The 17,631-nt window shown below is 37.3% G+C and overlaps 1 protein-coding gene across 1 annotated transcript in view; it reads right to left on the bottom strand.

Moving 5' to 3' along the window:
- Positions 1-17,631, bottom strand: part of LOC127619831 (electrogenic aspartate/glutamate antiporter SLC25A13, mitochondrial-like) — a 53,643-nt gene that overhangs the window by 23,893 nt on the left and 12,119 nt on the right. Inside the window, 7 exon segments of the mRNA XM_052092845.1 lie at positions 470-554; positions 3,124-3,208; positions 3,934-4,027; positions 9,944-10,082; positions 11,181-11,327; positions 14,205-14,310; positions 14,312-14,339. Of these exon segments, the coding sequence (XP_051948805.1) occupies positions 470-554; positions 3,124-3,208; positions 3,934-4,027; positions 9,944-10,082; positions 11,181-11,327; positions 14,205-14,310; positions 14,312-14,339 (684 nt within the window).

The following is a 17,631-nucleotide window of genomic DNA, read 5'->3' as shown; positions in this document are numbered from 1 at the left end:
CACAAAAAAAGAGTGAAGGGGGAAAAAATCTTCAGGATATTTCTGAAGAACACATCAGTCAATTCTTATCTGACAACTTTGGGGTGGACACAAAGGGGATACAGCACCGACAGGCTTAATTAAAGAGTGAGTCGCCCTGTGCTACCTCCTTATTAACTTGTCTCCTCCGAGAGAGCCAGTCTGGAGCCAAACATAGGGCCAAGCACCACCTCCTTACGTACACACACACACACACAGACACACACACCTCTGATCACGCACAGGTACAAAAGAATCCATCCAGGAGGTTCCCGTAGTGTATTACCTTCTCTCCTCTTTAAACGGGAGAGATAGCCCCCTAAGAAGCAAATAGGGCAGGCTTTCTTTTTCTTTTTGTCTCTCTCTCTCTCTCTCGTGTGGAGGAGGGGTTGGTTGTGGAGTGGTAGGCTCAGGTAAAGGGGTGGTGCATAATGATCCATGACTGACTCACCTCCAGCCACAGACCCCAGGGTGAATCTGTACGCAGACTCTGCACCCTGAATCAGAACAGAGCGAGACACGTCCCCACCAGACTGCTGCTTACAGTGAAAAGAGAGAATCAGAACTGCCACCGTAATGAATTTCAACAATTTACAATAATCAATGATATAGTGTTTTTTATCCACACCGTTTCCAAATTTTTGGAAGCATGCCCTATTGTCTGCAATGCAATATACTAATTATTTCATTCTGAAAACATGTTAGAAGAAGACATGAAAAAGAAGTTGACAAATCATGTCAACCTTTCAAGGCAACCTTTCTGTCACTCCCATTTACAATATTAAAGGAATTATTCATAAAATATGAAAATCTTGCCTTTTTTTTTTTTTTACTTACCCTCATGTCATTTCAAATTTCCTCATTCACATTTCTGTATATATATATGTGGCACATAGGGTTTGGTACAAGGAACATGAGAAAACATTATATGACATTTAGTGTCATGAAAGTCAAACCTGGTACAATGCATTTTGTCATGCCAAGTTTGAATATAAGCATAGGTGAATGGGATTTGAGAGCTACATTATAGGGGAAGATTTTCAGTGAATAACAACTTACATTTTCCTCACACAAAGCTTCAGGAGACTTAAAGCATATACTAAAAAGTATGGGCTACTTTTATGATGCCTATATGTCCTTTTTGGAGCTAGAAATTATAGGACCCCATTGATTTGCATAGACAAAAACACCTCATACATTTTCAAAATATCTGTTTGTGTTCTGACAACGCAATATGAGTTTGAGAATCACTGCATGAGGGTTAGAAATTATGAGAGAATTTTCATTTCAGGGTGACCTATTCTTTGAAAAGCCTGGACTAAAAAGTATGGACTACTTTTATGGTGCTTTTTCATACTTTTTGGTGGAACTTAACAGTCCCTGGTCACTGTATTATTCTTTTGTGTTACACAAAGGAAGGAAAGTCATACAGGTGTGGAACAACATGAAGGTGATTAAGCAATGTCATGTTTTGGGTAAACTCTTCCTTTTAATGCCTAAAATGATGCCATATTTAATAGCAGTAGTTGTATTTGGTGCAATGCACCTATATACTGTAAGCAGTTCAGAAGATGTACCCTTGTGTCATCAACTGTGTTGATTCTTTGAAAATGGTTTCTATTACACACACAGACAAAAGTAAATTTTAAAGTTAGCAGATTTCTGTTAGTTTCATTACTGGAACAAGTAATATTCAGGATTTTACACCAGATCAAAAGCATTAAATTTAGTGTCATCCCACAATCTTAAAAAAATGAGAACTGAAACTTCCAGAGTTTTTTTGTTTTAGTCAGAAAAGCAGAAACCACAATTAAGTGGGTCCAATCAGTGCTCCAGCCATGGCTATAGCCACACAGTTAAGAGAGTAAAAAGGAACGCAGCGTTAGCTAGCCAGAACCATCCAAGCGTTCCATTCTGCATTCCCCGCCGGAGATACAGTCGCCCTGCCTACCCTTCTCACTGCTCCTCAGACCTGGAACAAGACCACCTGTCAGGAGCCGCTCGAACCACCAATGATCCCCCCCCGGCTCACTGAGGGGTTAAGGGTGTGGGGTGAACTGTGCTGGGGGAGGCAGTGAGGGAAGGCTGGCCAGCAGCCCATAAGGCCAGACCACAGCCCAAAGCGGCTCATTGTGGTAGGACTGGCGTCTCTGTTCGGGGCCCCCGCTTTGTACGGCCCGACACGAAGGAATAACTCAGCCCTCAATGTGTTTGGAGGCAGAACTTCTGATAAAATAAAAAGGGAATATCTAAGCACAGACAAATTTTCTTTTTTTCCCCCTGTAGAGTCTTCAAACCTTTCTGTCTGTTTTTATTTCCCCTCATCTCGCCATCAGAAGGTGATAACTTTCCTCGACTGCTGGGCTTGCATTTAATTTATAGCTTTTTATATGTGTGATCTGTGTTCCGATGACAGATTCAGATATTCTCTCCTTTCACTGCTCTGGTCAAAACGAAAGCAAGAGCCCAGCAGTAGCTGACGGAAAAATCAAGAGAGGCTGGAAATGACGTGCTGATCTTAAGAACTTGCTTGCATACACAAATCATGTTTGTAAAAGTGTCTACAAAGTGTCTACTGTAAAACAACCCAGAATTTAATCTCTGCAATGATAATATTAAAAACAATGGAAATGGGAGCATACAAAGGATGTTAGAATATATTATTGTTACTTGCCAGTGCTTGTGAAGCTCATCATCCTAGGGTGTTGTGTGCGATTGCTAGGGCATTGCTAGGGTGTATTAGGTGGTTGCAACGTAGTTGTAAGTTTCCTGGCCCAAGTCAAAAGAGCCCACCCCCAAGACCCGATTCTGGATCCTAAATACGGCTTGGGATGCTCCTTTGAGTTAAAGGAATATATTATGGGTTCAATAAAAGTTAAGATCAATTGGCAGAACAACAAGTTTGAGGATGAATAAATTATGACAGAATTTTCATTTTTTGGGTGAACTATCCCTTTAAAATTTTGGTTTTTAGTAAAGACAATAAAGATGCTTGCCTAAGAAAGCACCACTAACAATGAGGATATAGATAAAAGACAGAATCACCTGATCACTGACTTCAAAGCAAGATAAGATTACAATCAGGCATTCTGAAGGTAAACATACCTGTCTTTGAATCTCAGCAAGGTTGTAAGGAAGGGCTCCCTCCTCCAGAGGTGCAATCTTTTCAATGTCAATGGAACCAACACGTCTGTAGAGAGAAAAAACACAGGCAAACTTAATAAATCAGCTGAAACAGATTCTGTGCCTTTCCAAAGTCTACTTTTAAAAACATAACATCTAAAAGATGTTTGAGGTAGAGTGGCATAGTATGCCCTTAAAAGTAATAACCTCCAACATCTTGACTCAAAGTGAATAGGGAAACTACAGTATCTCATTGCAAAGCAATAATGTCCAAAAAAGCAATTACTGATCAGCGATTGCAGCATACTTTACGACCCCACCCTGTACAGTCATGAGACAGTTCAGAGGCCACAGTATCTGACTTTTCAGAAATGTTGATGTGATGTCCCTGGTTTTGAAGCCACCAAGGCATGATTACACTTCTCTATGGCTTAGAGCATGCATTTTCTAAATAAACATCCAAGATCATTACCATTCTGGTAAGAACTTTGTAACAGTTACAGGAGTGTAGAGACATGTGCACCCACTCCAATCTAAGGCTGCAGAAAAGTTGGAACGAAGCCAACCGTGTTCACAACCTCTCTCTCTGAACACGAGTCATGTAAAATCGACTATGCAATTGCCAGAAAACTTTCACATATAATTACAGAAGAGTCAAGCGATGCAGTTTTTAGAAGGCGTGAGTGGTTAGAGAGGCTGTGCTGAAGTATGTTATGGCTGAGCTTCGAACCCTCCTCTCCTCTTAGTGCGATGGGCAGAGGCTCTCAGACGATGACTCAGCAGGTGACTCACCCTCTCGGCTCAGACAGGTCAGCCAGTTGGAATAAGATATCCACTTCCATGGAGGTCACCTGGCCAAACCTCTGGGCAGCAACAATGAACTCCTCTGGAAAAGGAGGAAGAGAGAGGGACAGCAGGAAAGAGGAGGAAAGAAATTCAGTGCAATTTTAATAATAAAATATTAACAGTGATTCTAGCAATAAGTCTTTATTGAAGACTTTGTTATGAAGGTTTCATAAACATACACAGTGTCAAGTATTTGGACACTTTAGCCCAAATGTATGACTTAATGTATGAAATTCACTGCAATAGATAACAAAATATCCAACCAACCAAGTGGCATCTGCAAGTGGCAAGTGCTCTGTTCTTTGCTGTGGTGTGCTGGGGAGAGGGTGCTCGCATGGGAGATCTAAATCGAGTCAACAAATTGATAAAGAAAGCAGGATCGGTTGTGGGGACTGAATTTGATATAATCCAGCATGTGGTTGAGAAAAGAATACTCTCTAAACTAAAATCAATCATGGACAATCCCTTACATCCAATCCATGCTCTTGGGGTGATCAACAAGAGCACCTTTAGCCATAGATTGATCGCACCAAAGTGCAAGTCTGAACGTACCAGGAAGTCCTTTGTACCAGCGGCCATCAGAATGTTTAATGATTTATGAATATTCACCTGTTACTGAATATACTGTTATTAATTCTGCTATTGAATATCCTGTTTTGAATATGCATCTGTTACTGATTATTCGATATAGGTATTATTGTTACGTATTATGTATTGTTATTGAGTGTTAAAGCTGCCGTGACAATATAATTTCCTGCAAAGGATCAATAAAGTATCAACAACAGTATCAACAACAACAACAAACAAAACGATGCTACAGCCTTTTCTCAGAACTAACTTCTAACTTCACCATTTTTGCCTTTACTTTTAAAAGAATATTCCAGGTCCAATACAAGTTAAGCTCAATCGACAGCAATTGTGACATAATATTGATACCTCAAACATTATCTAGACTTGCCCTCCTTTTCTTTGAAAAAACAAGTTGGCACCCCTTATAATTAAATAGTTGTAATTAAATTATTTAATTAAATAATTAAAAGGCAAAGAAAACCTATTCATGCATGTCCAGGTTGGTTTGGCTTGAAAATGTGATTTGCACGGAGAGTTTAATAGGTGTTGTTGCGAATGTCAAACGAATGTCAAATATAAAGCTAACTTTACCACACTCACAAATACAGTGCATATGTGATTTGGATTTGAAGCTTGAAGTTACTGCCAATGATCAAACTGTCAATTTAAAATATAAATAAAATGACAGCAATCGTAAGAAACCTGCACCAAGCGAGCACAAACGAACAAGTCAGAAAATGAGTGCATTGGACGAGATGAGCTAAATGCATGACTGTCGTCACAGATCCAGGAGATCACTTTGTCATTTCTTTGTAATGGAATTAGTTTTTAGGAATTCGATTGTTTCTTTCAACAGCACAAATGGGCAGAAAACGAGCACAAACGAATCCCACTGATTTGGATCGATTTGGATGACATGAGTTGGAAAGTGACGTCACAGCCCCGAGTCATATTTGTTATTTCAAAGGAATGGAAATAGATAGTGTTTATTTTAATGGCACAAACTGCCACAAATAGAGCACAAATGAATGACACCAGTCTGAAGCGATTCGGATGACTTGGGGTGGAGAGTGACATCACTGTTCTTAAAAATGTTTTTTGGTTATATTTAAAAAACTATCAAAGTTACGTTTTTTTTTTCAATAGCACAAATTGAGCACAAACGAATGACATCCGTTTGGAGCGATTTGGACGACATGGGGTGGAAAGTGACGTCACAGCCCCGAATCATATTTGTTATTTCTAAGGAATGGAAACAGATAAATTGTTAATTTTAATGGCACAAATCAAGCACAAACAAATGACACGGGTTTGGAGCGATTTAGACAACATGGGGTGGAGAGTGACGTCACCACTCTGGAAATAGTTACAACGTTTGTTTTAAATGGCACAAACAGAGCACAAATGACAAGCACCGGTTTGGATCGATTTGAGCGAGATGGGGTGGAGAGTGACGTCATAAAGCCCAAAAAGAATGCTTAATATCTCAAACACCAAACCAGCACAAATGTTAATTTTTGCAGCACAAATCAGCACAAACACAGAACAAACACAGCACAACCGAATGGTATAGATTTGGTGATTATTTAATTATATGGGGTGCCAACTTCACGGAGATATAAATCTGTGTTCCAGTGAGGCACTTACAATGGAAGTCAGTGGGGCCAATTTGTTAATGTTAAAAAATACTCTCTGTTTCAAAAGTATAGGCACAAGATGTAAACAATATGGGTGCTAACATGATTTTAGCTTGATAAAATCACATACTAACATTTTCTTTGAAGTTTAACCCCATTTTAAAACTTTGCTGAGTGACTCAAGCCAGGTCTCCTAAGCAACCAAATTGGCCCAGTTGCTACGGAGGATAGTCACATGGGGTAACCTCCTCGTGGTCGCTATAGTGTGGTTCCCTCTCAGTGGAGCACGTGGTGAGATGTACGTGGATGCCACAGAGAATAGCGTGAAGCCTCTGCACACGCTATGTCTCCGCAGTAACACGCTCAACAAGCCACATGATAAGATGCACGGATTGACGGTCTCAGACACGGAGGCAACTGAGATTCGTCCTTCGCCACCCGGATTGAGGACAAATTGAGGATTGAGTCACTACGCCACCACGAGGACTTGGGCATTGGGCATTCCAAATTAGGGAGAAAAGGGGAGAAACAAATAAATTTAAAAATAAAACATTTTACAGCAGAATTTATGCCAGCGTATTTATAAAATTATAAACTTCACATTTCTGGCTTTAAACACAAATAATTGGTCCCATTCACTTCCAATGTAAGTGCCTCACTGTAACCTTGATTTTTGTTTTTTAAAAGAAAAGGAGTGATGAGTTGAAATTATTTTTGTGGTAATCATCAACATTATATCACAAATGCTGTCAATGGAGCTTAACTTCTATTAAACCCAAAATATTCCTTGAAACAAATGGTGCCAATGTTAATTTTTTGGTGGAAATATGGAGTCAGTTCCCTTCAAGTTAACACACGTGCCTAAGAAGAGTAACCACAAAAGCAATTCATTACAATAACAAGTGTCATGTTAATGTATGTACATTATCAGCTAAAAGTTTGGATAGACTTGACTGAACTTTTGTTTCTCATTATCTTAAAAACCTTGTAATCTAAAGGTGTATGTTTATTTACAAATTAGGTTTGTAGACAAATATACATTGTGCCTATGTATGATACATAAAAAATACAATACTATATGATGAAGGAAAAGCAGCAAACAACTGGCCAGCATGCTGCATATGGGAACTCCTTCAATACGGTTTAAAAAGCATCCCAGGTAACAAGATGGTCGAGAGAATGACTTGGGTGTGCAAAGCTGTAATCTAGGAAAAGGGTAGCAACTTTGAAGAAGCTAAAATATAAGATATGTTTGATTTGTTGGAACATTTTTGGTCATAATAAATTCCCATACATTAATTTGTGTTAATTCATAGTTTTAATGAAGAATGAGAAATTTTGAACAGCTCATCTATTGTTTTATAATTTACAATATAATAAACTTCCTTTTGTGAAATGTTGTTCTTGAAATGTCTGCTTGGGCTATCTTTGTTGAAAATAAATGCCACTGGCTTTTCTATTTTGTTTTGTTAAGTGTCCAAATACTTTTTAGGCCCACTGTATTTATCATCTTCGATCACTGTTCTATTATTAAACTGTTACATAAAAATATACGTACACTATTATGTAGTAAATAATTCAGTGAAATATTTAGTAAATCATTGAGTCTGGACATGTATTGGATATCAGTGGGTTGTGTAGGTTAAGTGTAGAGTGGTAATGAGCAGGATGAACACAGTCTGGTTAACATTGGGATTCCCATTGCACTGGTATAGAGTGACTGCCCTGAAAAAGGCAGCAAGTGCTCTTACACAGAGCCCTATTGAATTGAGGCAAGCTCAGCTTACCCTGGCCTTAAACACGCTGTGATGTGTGAAGAACGCTCCAATCAAAGATCAAGCAGGCCATCTGACTCTTCAACTCTCTCCTAAAACAGACACTGTCTAACAATATGTGTGACGAGCATGTCACCAAGAACATTTGTAGTGCCAAAAATCATCTGTCTGATACTAAATTCAACTTTCAAGTATGATAAAGAAAAAGTAAATCTACATCTATTGCAATGCAATAACTGCAATGAAATTCAGCTTAAGAATGGATAGATCTGTTAGAGCCATAGTCTTGTTGGAAGTGCTCCGACATTTGGTGCAATTGCTTTACCAACGACCCAAGTTCGTGTCCCGGCTATAGGCCCTTTCCCAATCCAGTTCCCCCTTTTCTCCCCTGTCATTTCCTATCTCCCTGCCACCTTCATATCTAACAAAGGTGAAAAATGTCCAAATATAAATTAAAAAGAAGAATGGACAGATCATGAACATTACATTTTTTTCTCTGTGCAGCTTGCTTGCACAGTGACGTGTTCGCCATTTTTCCCAGGTGCTGGACGATGACTGTTTGCGCTGACGAAACTAGGCCTCACCACACCGCTCAAAACATACGGAACCAATCAACAAGAGAAGTAGACATGAAAATTTGCACGCACAGGTCCCTGCGGAGCCCAATGGAAGCCTGCAGCCTCTATGGGAACAGCAGCGGTAAATGTACTGTAGCCTCCCCACCCCTGGCCCCGGTCTCCACAGGGCTGATAGCATCGCAGACCGGGTGTGTACAGCCAGAGTGTGTGTCCAAGAGGCAGAGTTCCATTGCTGGCAGACTATGAGGGGTGTTTTACAGGTCAGCAGCTGGCCAGGGAGCCAAAGACCAAAAGATCAAGCTTTTAAGAGGGCTTTGTTTTTAAAAAACAGGTTGACAGGTTTTTTTTTATTATTTATTGATCTATGAAGTAAAGATGCTCGATACAGTAATTGAACTTTTAAAATTCAAATTTTTATTGTAGGGAATAAAAAAATTAGCAAAGGGCAAGTAAATGCAATTAGAATGGAACAGACATTTTTTTTATTTTGTGTAAGTTCTTATATTTAAAAACTTTGCCAGGAAGTGAGTCCTATTGGATTTTTCATTTAAAGGCCACAATGTTTGTGGGTTTAAATGAAGAGATGGCATTGACTCCATTTCTGTAAGAATTTTATATTTCTCTTCCATAATCATTGCGCTTCATACATATTTCTCCAACAATGCTTATGTTTTTTTATTATTTTGTATATTGTACTTGGGTTTGGCAATATCTTAACACTTCACCCAAAGCTGAAAATTATGTTATCATTTACTCATGTTAAGAACACATTTGAATTATTTCTTTTCTTTATTGGAACACAAAAGATGGTGTTAAGCAGAACATTGCCCACAGTCACCATTCACTTACACGGCATCTTTTTTCCATACAATAAAAGTGTGAAAAGTCTGCCTAACACCACCTTGTGTGTTCCAATAAACAAAGAAAGAAAAACAAATCTCATATGGGTTTGAAACTTCTTGAGGGTGAGTAAATGATAACAGAAATTTCATTTTTGGGTGAACTATCCCTTTGAACTTTCTCAACCCTTGTACTAGTTAATTAGGATACACCTGCAGTTTTTGTTTCATACCATGGTATACTGTTTGCCAAAATGCATTCGTGTGCAGTGACACTTTTTTTATGTCAATGTCTGAAAGCCAAACTGAACTTGCTGTGTCTTCCAGCAAGTAACACTCCAAAATCAATTTCTTCATACGTACTTTGCCAATATTCAAAGACCTGACTTTATGAACATGTATCACAGCCAAGCTCAGAAAGTGCTCAAACAGATATCTCCAGCAAAGCATTGTGGGTATGATTTCTTTGTGCGTTTTTGGGGCACATCCAATCAGCCTAATCAGGAGAGGAATGACAAAGTCAAAATAAAACAGGACAACAACAACACACCACTAACCTTTAGTAACTTCCACATCGCTGCGGTTGCCTGCCAGCGTGTTGCAGATCTTCCTAATGAGCTCCATGTTGTTTAGCAGAGAGTTGAAGCCATTAAAGTAGGAAAAGCTGACCTGATGTGACGTACCTCCACCGGCTGCCTGCGAATTTCGCACACACACACACACACACACACACACACACACACACACACACACACACACACGAAGACATCCTTTTATGAGGGACAGAGGTGATAAATAGCTGAACATTAATCAAGCTGCAGTAAGGCGACATCTTTAGCGCTTCCACCACATAGAGGGATAAATAAATACATGTGTTTCACAGAGACGAACACTGGTAATTTTCGAGGGATTCAAGCTCGAGGGCCATTTTAATTACACTGTTTTATGAGAAGAGGGGCATATAAAAACTAGGAAACTAACATGAGGTCATTCTTTATATAGCATCTGACAGAATCCTTCACACATTTTCAGTGTAAAAACTCCATCATTCAGAAGCTGATGGGATTAGGAAATGACACAAACAATCTTGAATATTCAGCAGTTCTGAATCTCAATATTTTTCATTTGTATTTGCTGACTACGGTTTGGCTGAATGAGAGCTTGCACTGTTGTCTTCAGGCTTCTGAGGGATTGAGAGAAAGAAAAGCAAGGCTGCACTGTCTCTCACTAGATGGTGCTGTATGCTTTGCAGAAATTGTGACGTGTACCTGAAGTCCCAAAAACTCAGACCTGCCTTAAAGTTGCCTTAACCAAGATGTCATTTGTATCACCACAAATCCTCCTAAAAGAGTTGTGAATACTGGCCAAACAAAAAAGTATAAACTTCTAAACCTACAAAGATGGAAAAGATATTTATACCTCATGTCGTGTTTTGCAAGGCATCTAAATTAGAGGATGAGTGTATAGACTGGGTCTGACGAGTGTATTGTCTTTAATTCATTTCTAATGGCCTTGAAAATGTGTGTTTACAAACGTCTCCCAGAATCCCGAGCTTTGAGGCACAAACTGTGGAGAAAATGACAGACTCCATTGGAGTGTTTATAAAACAGACTGCTCTTCATAAAAATAAACACACACGTAGACACACTAAGCACCTTGCAAACAAATATCTCCAAGTGGTTTATGTTGAACTAAATGTCTTTCATATAAACTGCCTCAATGCATCAATGCCCCTGTCCTACTGTACCAACACTGGCTGAAAATGCATTTTCAATTAAAGATAGACAGACTCACTGCCACTAAGCATTCCTCCACAAATGGTGTGAGCATGTGGGGTCTGATGGTCACCATAATGTCCCTGAAGTTTAGAGCCGTGATGGTGCCTGTCCTGGTCTTGTCTCTTTGCACAAAAGCCTGTCTGGCATGTTCAAACTGCATCTCCTGCAACACAGTAATTGTGAATCATATTCTGCATGCCAATTGTTTACAGGATCCAGCATTGGAGTGATTTCATCAGAAAAAAATAGAAACATAAAACAAGATCCGTGCTTTACAACAGACCTGTTTTGTCTAAAATATAATTTAGATAATTAAGAAAATTTTACAATAACATTTTATGTATTTATAAAATTTATATAGGCTACAATAAAAAAAAAAGTTCCATCAAGGTTCAATATACTTCATGATACATACAGTTTGTGTGTGTGTGTGTGTTTTTTTGTACATTTACAACTTCGTTTATTTTACTTTGAGTCTTTAAATAAAAAGAATTTGAGAAGAAACAACTCACAAGTCATTTGCGTAACAATCGTGGAAAATGTATCTCACGAGAAGACAAGACAGGAATTAATTTCTTAGACATCAAGCTTTTTTCTCAAGACAGTTGTTTTGTCTTCCTCTCTCTTCCCGCATAACTGAGCTATGGTTACAAAAATGCTGAGAATATAGGTCTGTTGAGCGAATGGACGTCTTTAAATAGGAAAAAACTCTATTAGAGAAAATGTCAAAGCTTTGAATGTCTGACTCCACACTAACCTATTCCTGACACTATAGAAATGTCACCGTCCTCACAAAAAACAGCAATAATACAGTTACAGATTGTTAGCTGTAATTTCACTAGTATTAACCTATTTTTTCATGGCAGTAAATTATTTGAATATTCGCAAATTCATATCAAAGCTGACAAAAAGAAAATAGTAAAATACTGTCTTGGAAAGCAGACTAGAAAAACAAACATGATTCCTTGACTATTTCATTTTAAAGAGTACGTCTAATACATGCTCTTATGCTCAATTTTTACTTTCCTTTTTCCATATACATAAATAACCTTTTAAACGCAAAGGAAATGCTAATTGCATTGTAAATAAACAAAACAAGAGGAGAGATCGAGGTAAATAATAGTTGGCTGTGGATTTTTCCTGCATTGCATTGTGCCGGTCAAGCCACAAGCATGTGGAATTGCATAACAATTGTGGCTCAGAACCTTACGGTTTACAGTTAGTCTCTTAAAACCTTAAATTACTGCAACTGTGAGTGTTCTGAGAAGTATGGTTGTTATTTAGGGAGGAGAAGAGCAGAAACTCTTAAGGCCAATATTGAAACCACCCTGGCATTTATTGTGCCTCTAATTGTCTTTGGATTTCAATAAAAACATTTGATGAGCCACCTCTGTTTGGGTCAACTATTTCAATTCATGCGCTGGCACAAAATCCACATTTAAACAGTGAAATGCCTGCTTGAAAAATCTGTGAAGTCTTAAAGATCTCATCAACAAAGCTCAGGTTAAAGAAATTGCAGAATATAGAGCCTTTAGCTACGACAGTAATGCCATTTCTGACAGTTGAGCTAGTGATTCATTTTTACAGTGTTTTAACCATGCACATCTGTCATAGAGGGGTTGAGTCTCAGCAAAAATGTATTTATCATCACCTAATTTTAAACATATTAACCCCTGGATAAAGGACAAATACCAGCAGAATATCATCTTATGATTGAAACTGCTGAATTCATTTGTTAAAAACAGATTTAAAAACAGACAAACAGAGGGGATGGTTGTAATTATAATGTATGTAATACTAGTTTTTGTGTATGAATATTTCAATAGACATTATATGGTTTCATTTTCAAACCACTAATAATATATATATATATATATATATATACACACATATACACACACACACACACACACACACACACACACACACACAACATTATTATGCATAATTATGAATTATTATTAGTGGTTTGAATGTGAAACCATATAATGTCTATTGAACTAGTATTTCAAAGTATAAATTATTTCAAAGTTTATTTCTAAATGTGGTACATTAAATAATCTGTTAAGCATTATTAGAGGTAATAATGTTTGTTATTGTAATTAATGAAAGTTTTTCTAAAGTGCGAATGAGAACATCTAGTCAAGAGGTTGTGAATCAGTACATGTGGAAAATCCTGATTAAAATCAATACTATTATATTAAAAAAAGACACTATAATTTAGAGACTCTCTTCAGTTGAACACATGGTATAGTCAAACTTATTTTAACATGGATATATGTATAATCTTTGAAGGACATTATAACAGTCATAAATAAAATCTAACAATTACAATATCGTTCACTGGATTTTCAAATGACTCCAAATGACCGTAAAAAATTCCCAATGTAAAGAAAATTAAATCAATGAAACAGGAAATGTATTTTTTTCTTCGTTTTCAAGTTCCAAAAACAAACTTAATTCTGTCTTGGCCACAAACACAATATCAGCGTGTTTCTCGCAGTTTCCCAAAACACATCTGGTCCAAGTTAAGTTTAATATAAAAAGCTCATTCAGATATAGCGAGCGTAGATGTAAACTTGGCACAGCCGACCCCTCACACCCCCTTTGCCCACTCTCAGGTCTAGACATGATATTGGAAAACGTCTTGCACAACGCAAATACAAAAGGAATACCGCTATTCTCCTAATAGGAGAAAACCTTTACCTGTTTTTGGGGGGGATCGCTAGACTGTACTGAGGATACGTCACCTAATGAGAAACAAATGCTAGAATAGGAATATAACTCCAGTGTTTCATTAGTGACTAACTAGGTCAATATGCCTCACTGTGCTGAGGGAAATGGTACTCAGAACTCTGTGTCAATCTAGACAAGACCAGGCACCAAATATACCAAACAAGACATTTCATCGATCTGTGCACTGCAGCAGTGAAGGAAAGTGTGCTACAGGTATTGCATGAAAGTGAATGTGTTTGGGCGTATGTGGGGGGCAAATAGATCAGAGAGAAATCAGGCAGCACTGAACAGCAGTTATACCTACCAGCAGAAACTGAGTGAACTCCACATAGTTTAGGTGTTTCTTCCTCTCTGCGCCAAAGTGAAGCTGAATAAACTCCGAGTTCCAGTTAAAGGTGATGTGCTGGTGATGTCTGACCAAAAACTTGTTTCACATCCTCTGAAATCAAAGATAAGCTTGGCATTGGAAATTAGGAAAGATTTGAGGATTAAAAAAAAAAAAGAAAATTCTCTCATTATTTACTCACTCTCATGCCATCCCAGATGTGTGTGACTTTCTATTTTCAGATGAACACAAAGATTTTCAGAAAATATTTCAGCTCTGTAAGGCCATACAATACAAGTGAAAGGTGACCAAAATTTTGAAGGTCCAAAAAAGCACATAAATGCCATATAAATGTAATCAATATGACTCCAGTGGTTTAACCCATATCTTCAGAAGTGATATCAAAGGTGTGTGTGAGAAACATAAATATTTAAGTCATTTTTTACTTTAAATCTCCACTTTCAGATTCTTCTTTTGTTTTTCGTGATTCATCCTACTGGGCAGGGAGGAGAATTTATCATTAAAAAGGACTTACATACTGATCTGTTTCCTCACCCACACATATCATTTTGCTTCAGAAGATATAGATTTAACCAATGGAGTCATATGGCTTACTTTTATGGTGCCTTTGTGATTTTTGACTTTCAAAGTTCTGGTCACCATTCACTTGCATTGTATAGAGTTATTCTTCTAAAAATCTTCATTTGTCAACTCTTCCCTAGAAAAATTTATATAAACTACAGATATGTATAAAATATCTACGACTTAACTATATTTTATTAAAATTCGTAACTTTTCCAGACCTGAAAATCAAAATTTAAAAATTCCCTGATTTCCATGACAACAACTAGAGTAAAAGTAATGGTATTAAACTGATTCATTTTAGTTAATCTTTTCGTTCCACAGAAGAAAGTAAAGGGGTGAGTAAATGATGACAGAATTAAAATTTTTTTGGGTGAACTAACCCTTTAAAATTACCTGAATATATGACTGCACTAAAATATAGCTATTACACAATCTACAGGAGATTCCCATTTTTTAACCCTTTGCACAATCAAACAGCAAATATATTTCTTAGCAGAAGATGACAATAAAAATGTTTTTGCTAAGACGTTTTTTTCTCATGGAACACAACAGCTCCAACACATTTTCCCCATTTACAGGTAGCAAATATAAAGTAAGTAGACATTAACAGATGCTTTTTTTTAAACCGCATTACAACAGTGTTCCACTGTAGAGCCACTCTAAACTTGCCTTAATTTTATCAGTGTTTATGAACCTGTCAACACTCCTTTGTTCTTTCTCTTTATTTCGCTTTGGAATCGCATGTCAGCCTACAAGTTTATTACCTCTAATTCACTTAAAAAAGACCCTAGTCATTTATTAATTAAAACTAAAATTTTCCTAACCGTTCATAACACGACTTGCAATGACAGGGTTTATTAAAGAGTGAAAAAAGACTGTTTAAATGTAACAGCAAGAGACCTTTAATGCTTTTAATGACATTAAGAGGGTTATAAACGTGAGTCTCCGGTTGGCTTCAACACAGAGCACATTTCATTTTCTGACACTCTGTAGTGTATCACAATAAAGTGACTTTGACATGACCATAATCTTAGTGAGAAGTTATTTGCTATTTATGTTGAACTGATTATAGCGGTTGAAAAACAGGTGTATGAGACAAATAGTGCCTATATGTTTTCCTTACAGCTCACGGTTAATAAAATGAACAACAAGAGAACTTTGAATGGCACAGAAACATCACATCTAAATAACGTCAACTTGAATATGAAAATGTATATGTGCATGTATTATCTGATCTTTTCCCCATTGAGTGAAACAGGTTGATGAAAGTCTCTTTCTCTCTGCCTAGGTACTTTGTATTGTGCATTTTAAATAAGCTGATCTGACAGCTCTCACCTACAGAAGGCAAATTAAGTCAATTAGGGAAATTTGAAACGCATGAAATACACACGTGCAGTCTTTTTGCACAAACGTATAATGAAGAATAAAGGTAACAGCACAAGCAACGTCTAATAATGTTGCTGTATTACTATAACTGTACAATTCCTTGTTCTTCTTCTATCTTTGGTCTTGTCTGGCATCAAATAACCACAATGAATGTACAGTGTAAGATTATATTGATGTCCACTAGGGACCATTTAAAATCAAGCTGCATTTTAAAGATCTCTGACAGTGCTTGAATAAACCCGATTAGGAGTTCTTCCATTCCTGATCCTGTCAGGTAATACTTTGTAGTGACAGAGAGCTGTCTAAGTAAGATTTTAGATTAAACTACTTAACCTCAGCCTTTTGCATTGAGTCAGGTGACTCAACTTAAGGTGCTTAACATAAGATGCTTTGGCATTATACTCTCATGAGGTAACTTCATAGCTGAAGTAGAGGTCAACCAATAGTGGATTTTGCCAATAGCGATAACTAAGGTGATGGGAAAGGCCGATAACCAATTAACTGGCTGTTTGTTTTCTTTTTTCAAATCGATTTATAGAATGTAAATAAATACAAATCTTATTCTTCTGTACAATGATGGGTAAATACAAAGTGTCTAAAATGAATAGAATCCCAGATACAGTTTATTGTTCAACCAAAATCCCAATAATAACCCACAAAAAATTACGATTTGGTGCATAATGTAGGATTTTTAAGTGTAAACAAGGCCGAAAAACATCAGGGACTCTTGACATGTTAAAAACAAATTATGAAATCTATGGACAACTATCACCATAGAATTGTTCCAACAAATCGTAGTTCCAAAAACCAACCATGTGCACCGATTAATTTGTAAAACAGATATATCGGCCTACCTCTAAGCTGAGGTCTTTTTCTACAGGACAATAAAAAAATACTAAATATTGGATCAAGCCCAGAATTCCTTTAAAAATCAATACAGCCATGTGATGAAAATTCTTGCTCTATTAAAATGTCAACTCTTCCCTTATAGTTCAAAACTAACTACACTTCTATAGTGAAACTCTGAAAGTCTCAAGAAATGTCCAGGTCATATTTCACCCCAAACTATTAATAATAAACAAAGAAAATATATTTTGCATAATTAGGAGTGGTGGTGGTGTAAGCACATAACTGGTAATCTGGTAATCAGAAGGACACTGGTTCGAGCCCCACAGCCACCACCATTGTGTCCTTGAGCAAGGCACTTAACTCCAGGTTGCTCCATGGGGATTGTCCCTGTAATAAGGGCTCTGTAAGTCGCTTTGGATAAAAGCGTCTGCAAAATGCATAAATGTAAATGTAAATGTAAATGTAAATGCATAAAGAAAATGAAGCCTGTATTTAGGAGCATTAAGATTATGTTCAGAACAATTATGCATATTTTACCCACTTATTCTCGTAACTGTAATTCATCCAAACATTTGACTTTTGTTCT

This window comes from Xyrauchen texanus, chromosome 26, assembly GCF_025860055.1.
Source record: "Xyrauchen texanus isolate HMW12.3.18 chromosome 26, RBS_HiC_50CHRs, whole genome shotgun sequence".
Lineage (NCBI taxonomy): Eukaryota > Metazoa > Chordata > Actinopteri > Cypriniformes > Catostomidae > Xyrauchen > Xyrauchen texanus.
This window is presented reverse-complemented; position numbering and strand designations above follow the sequence as displayed.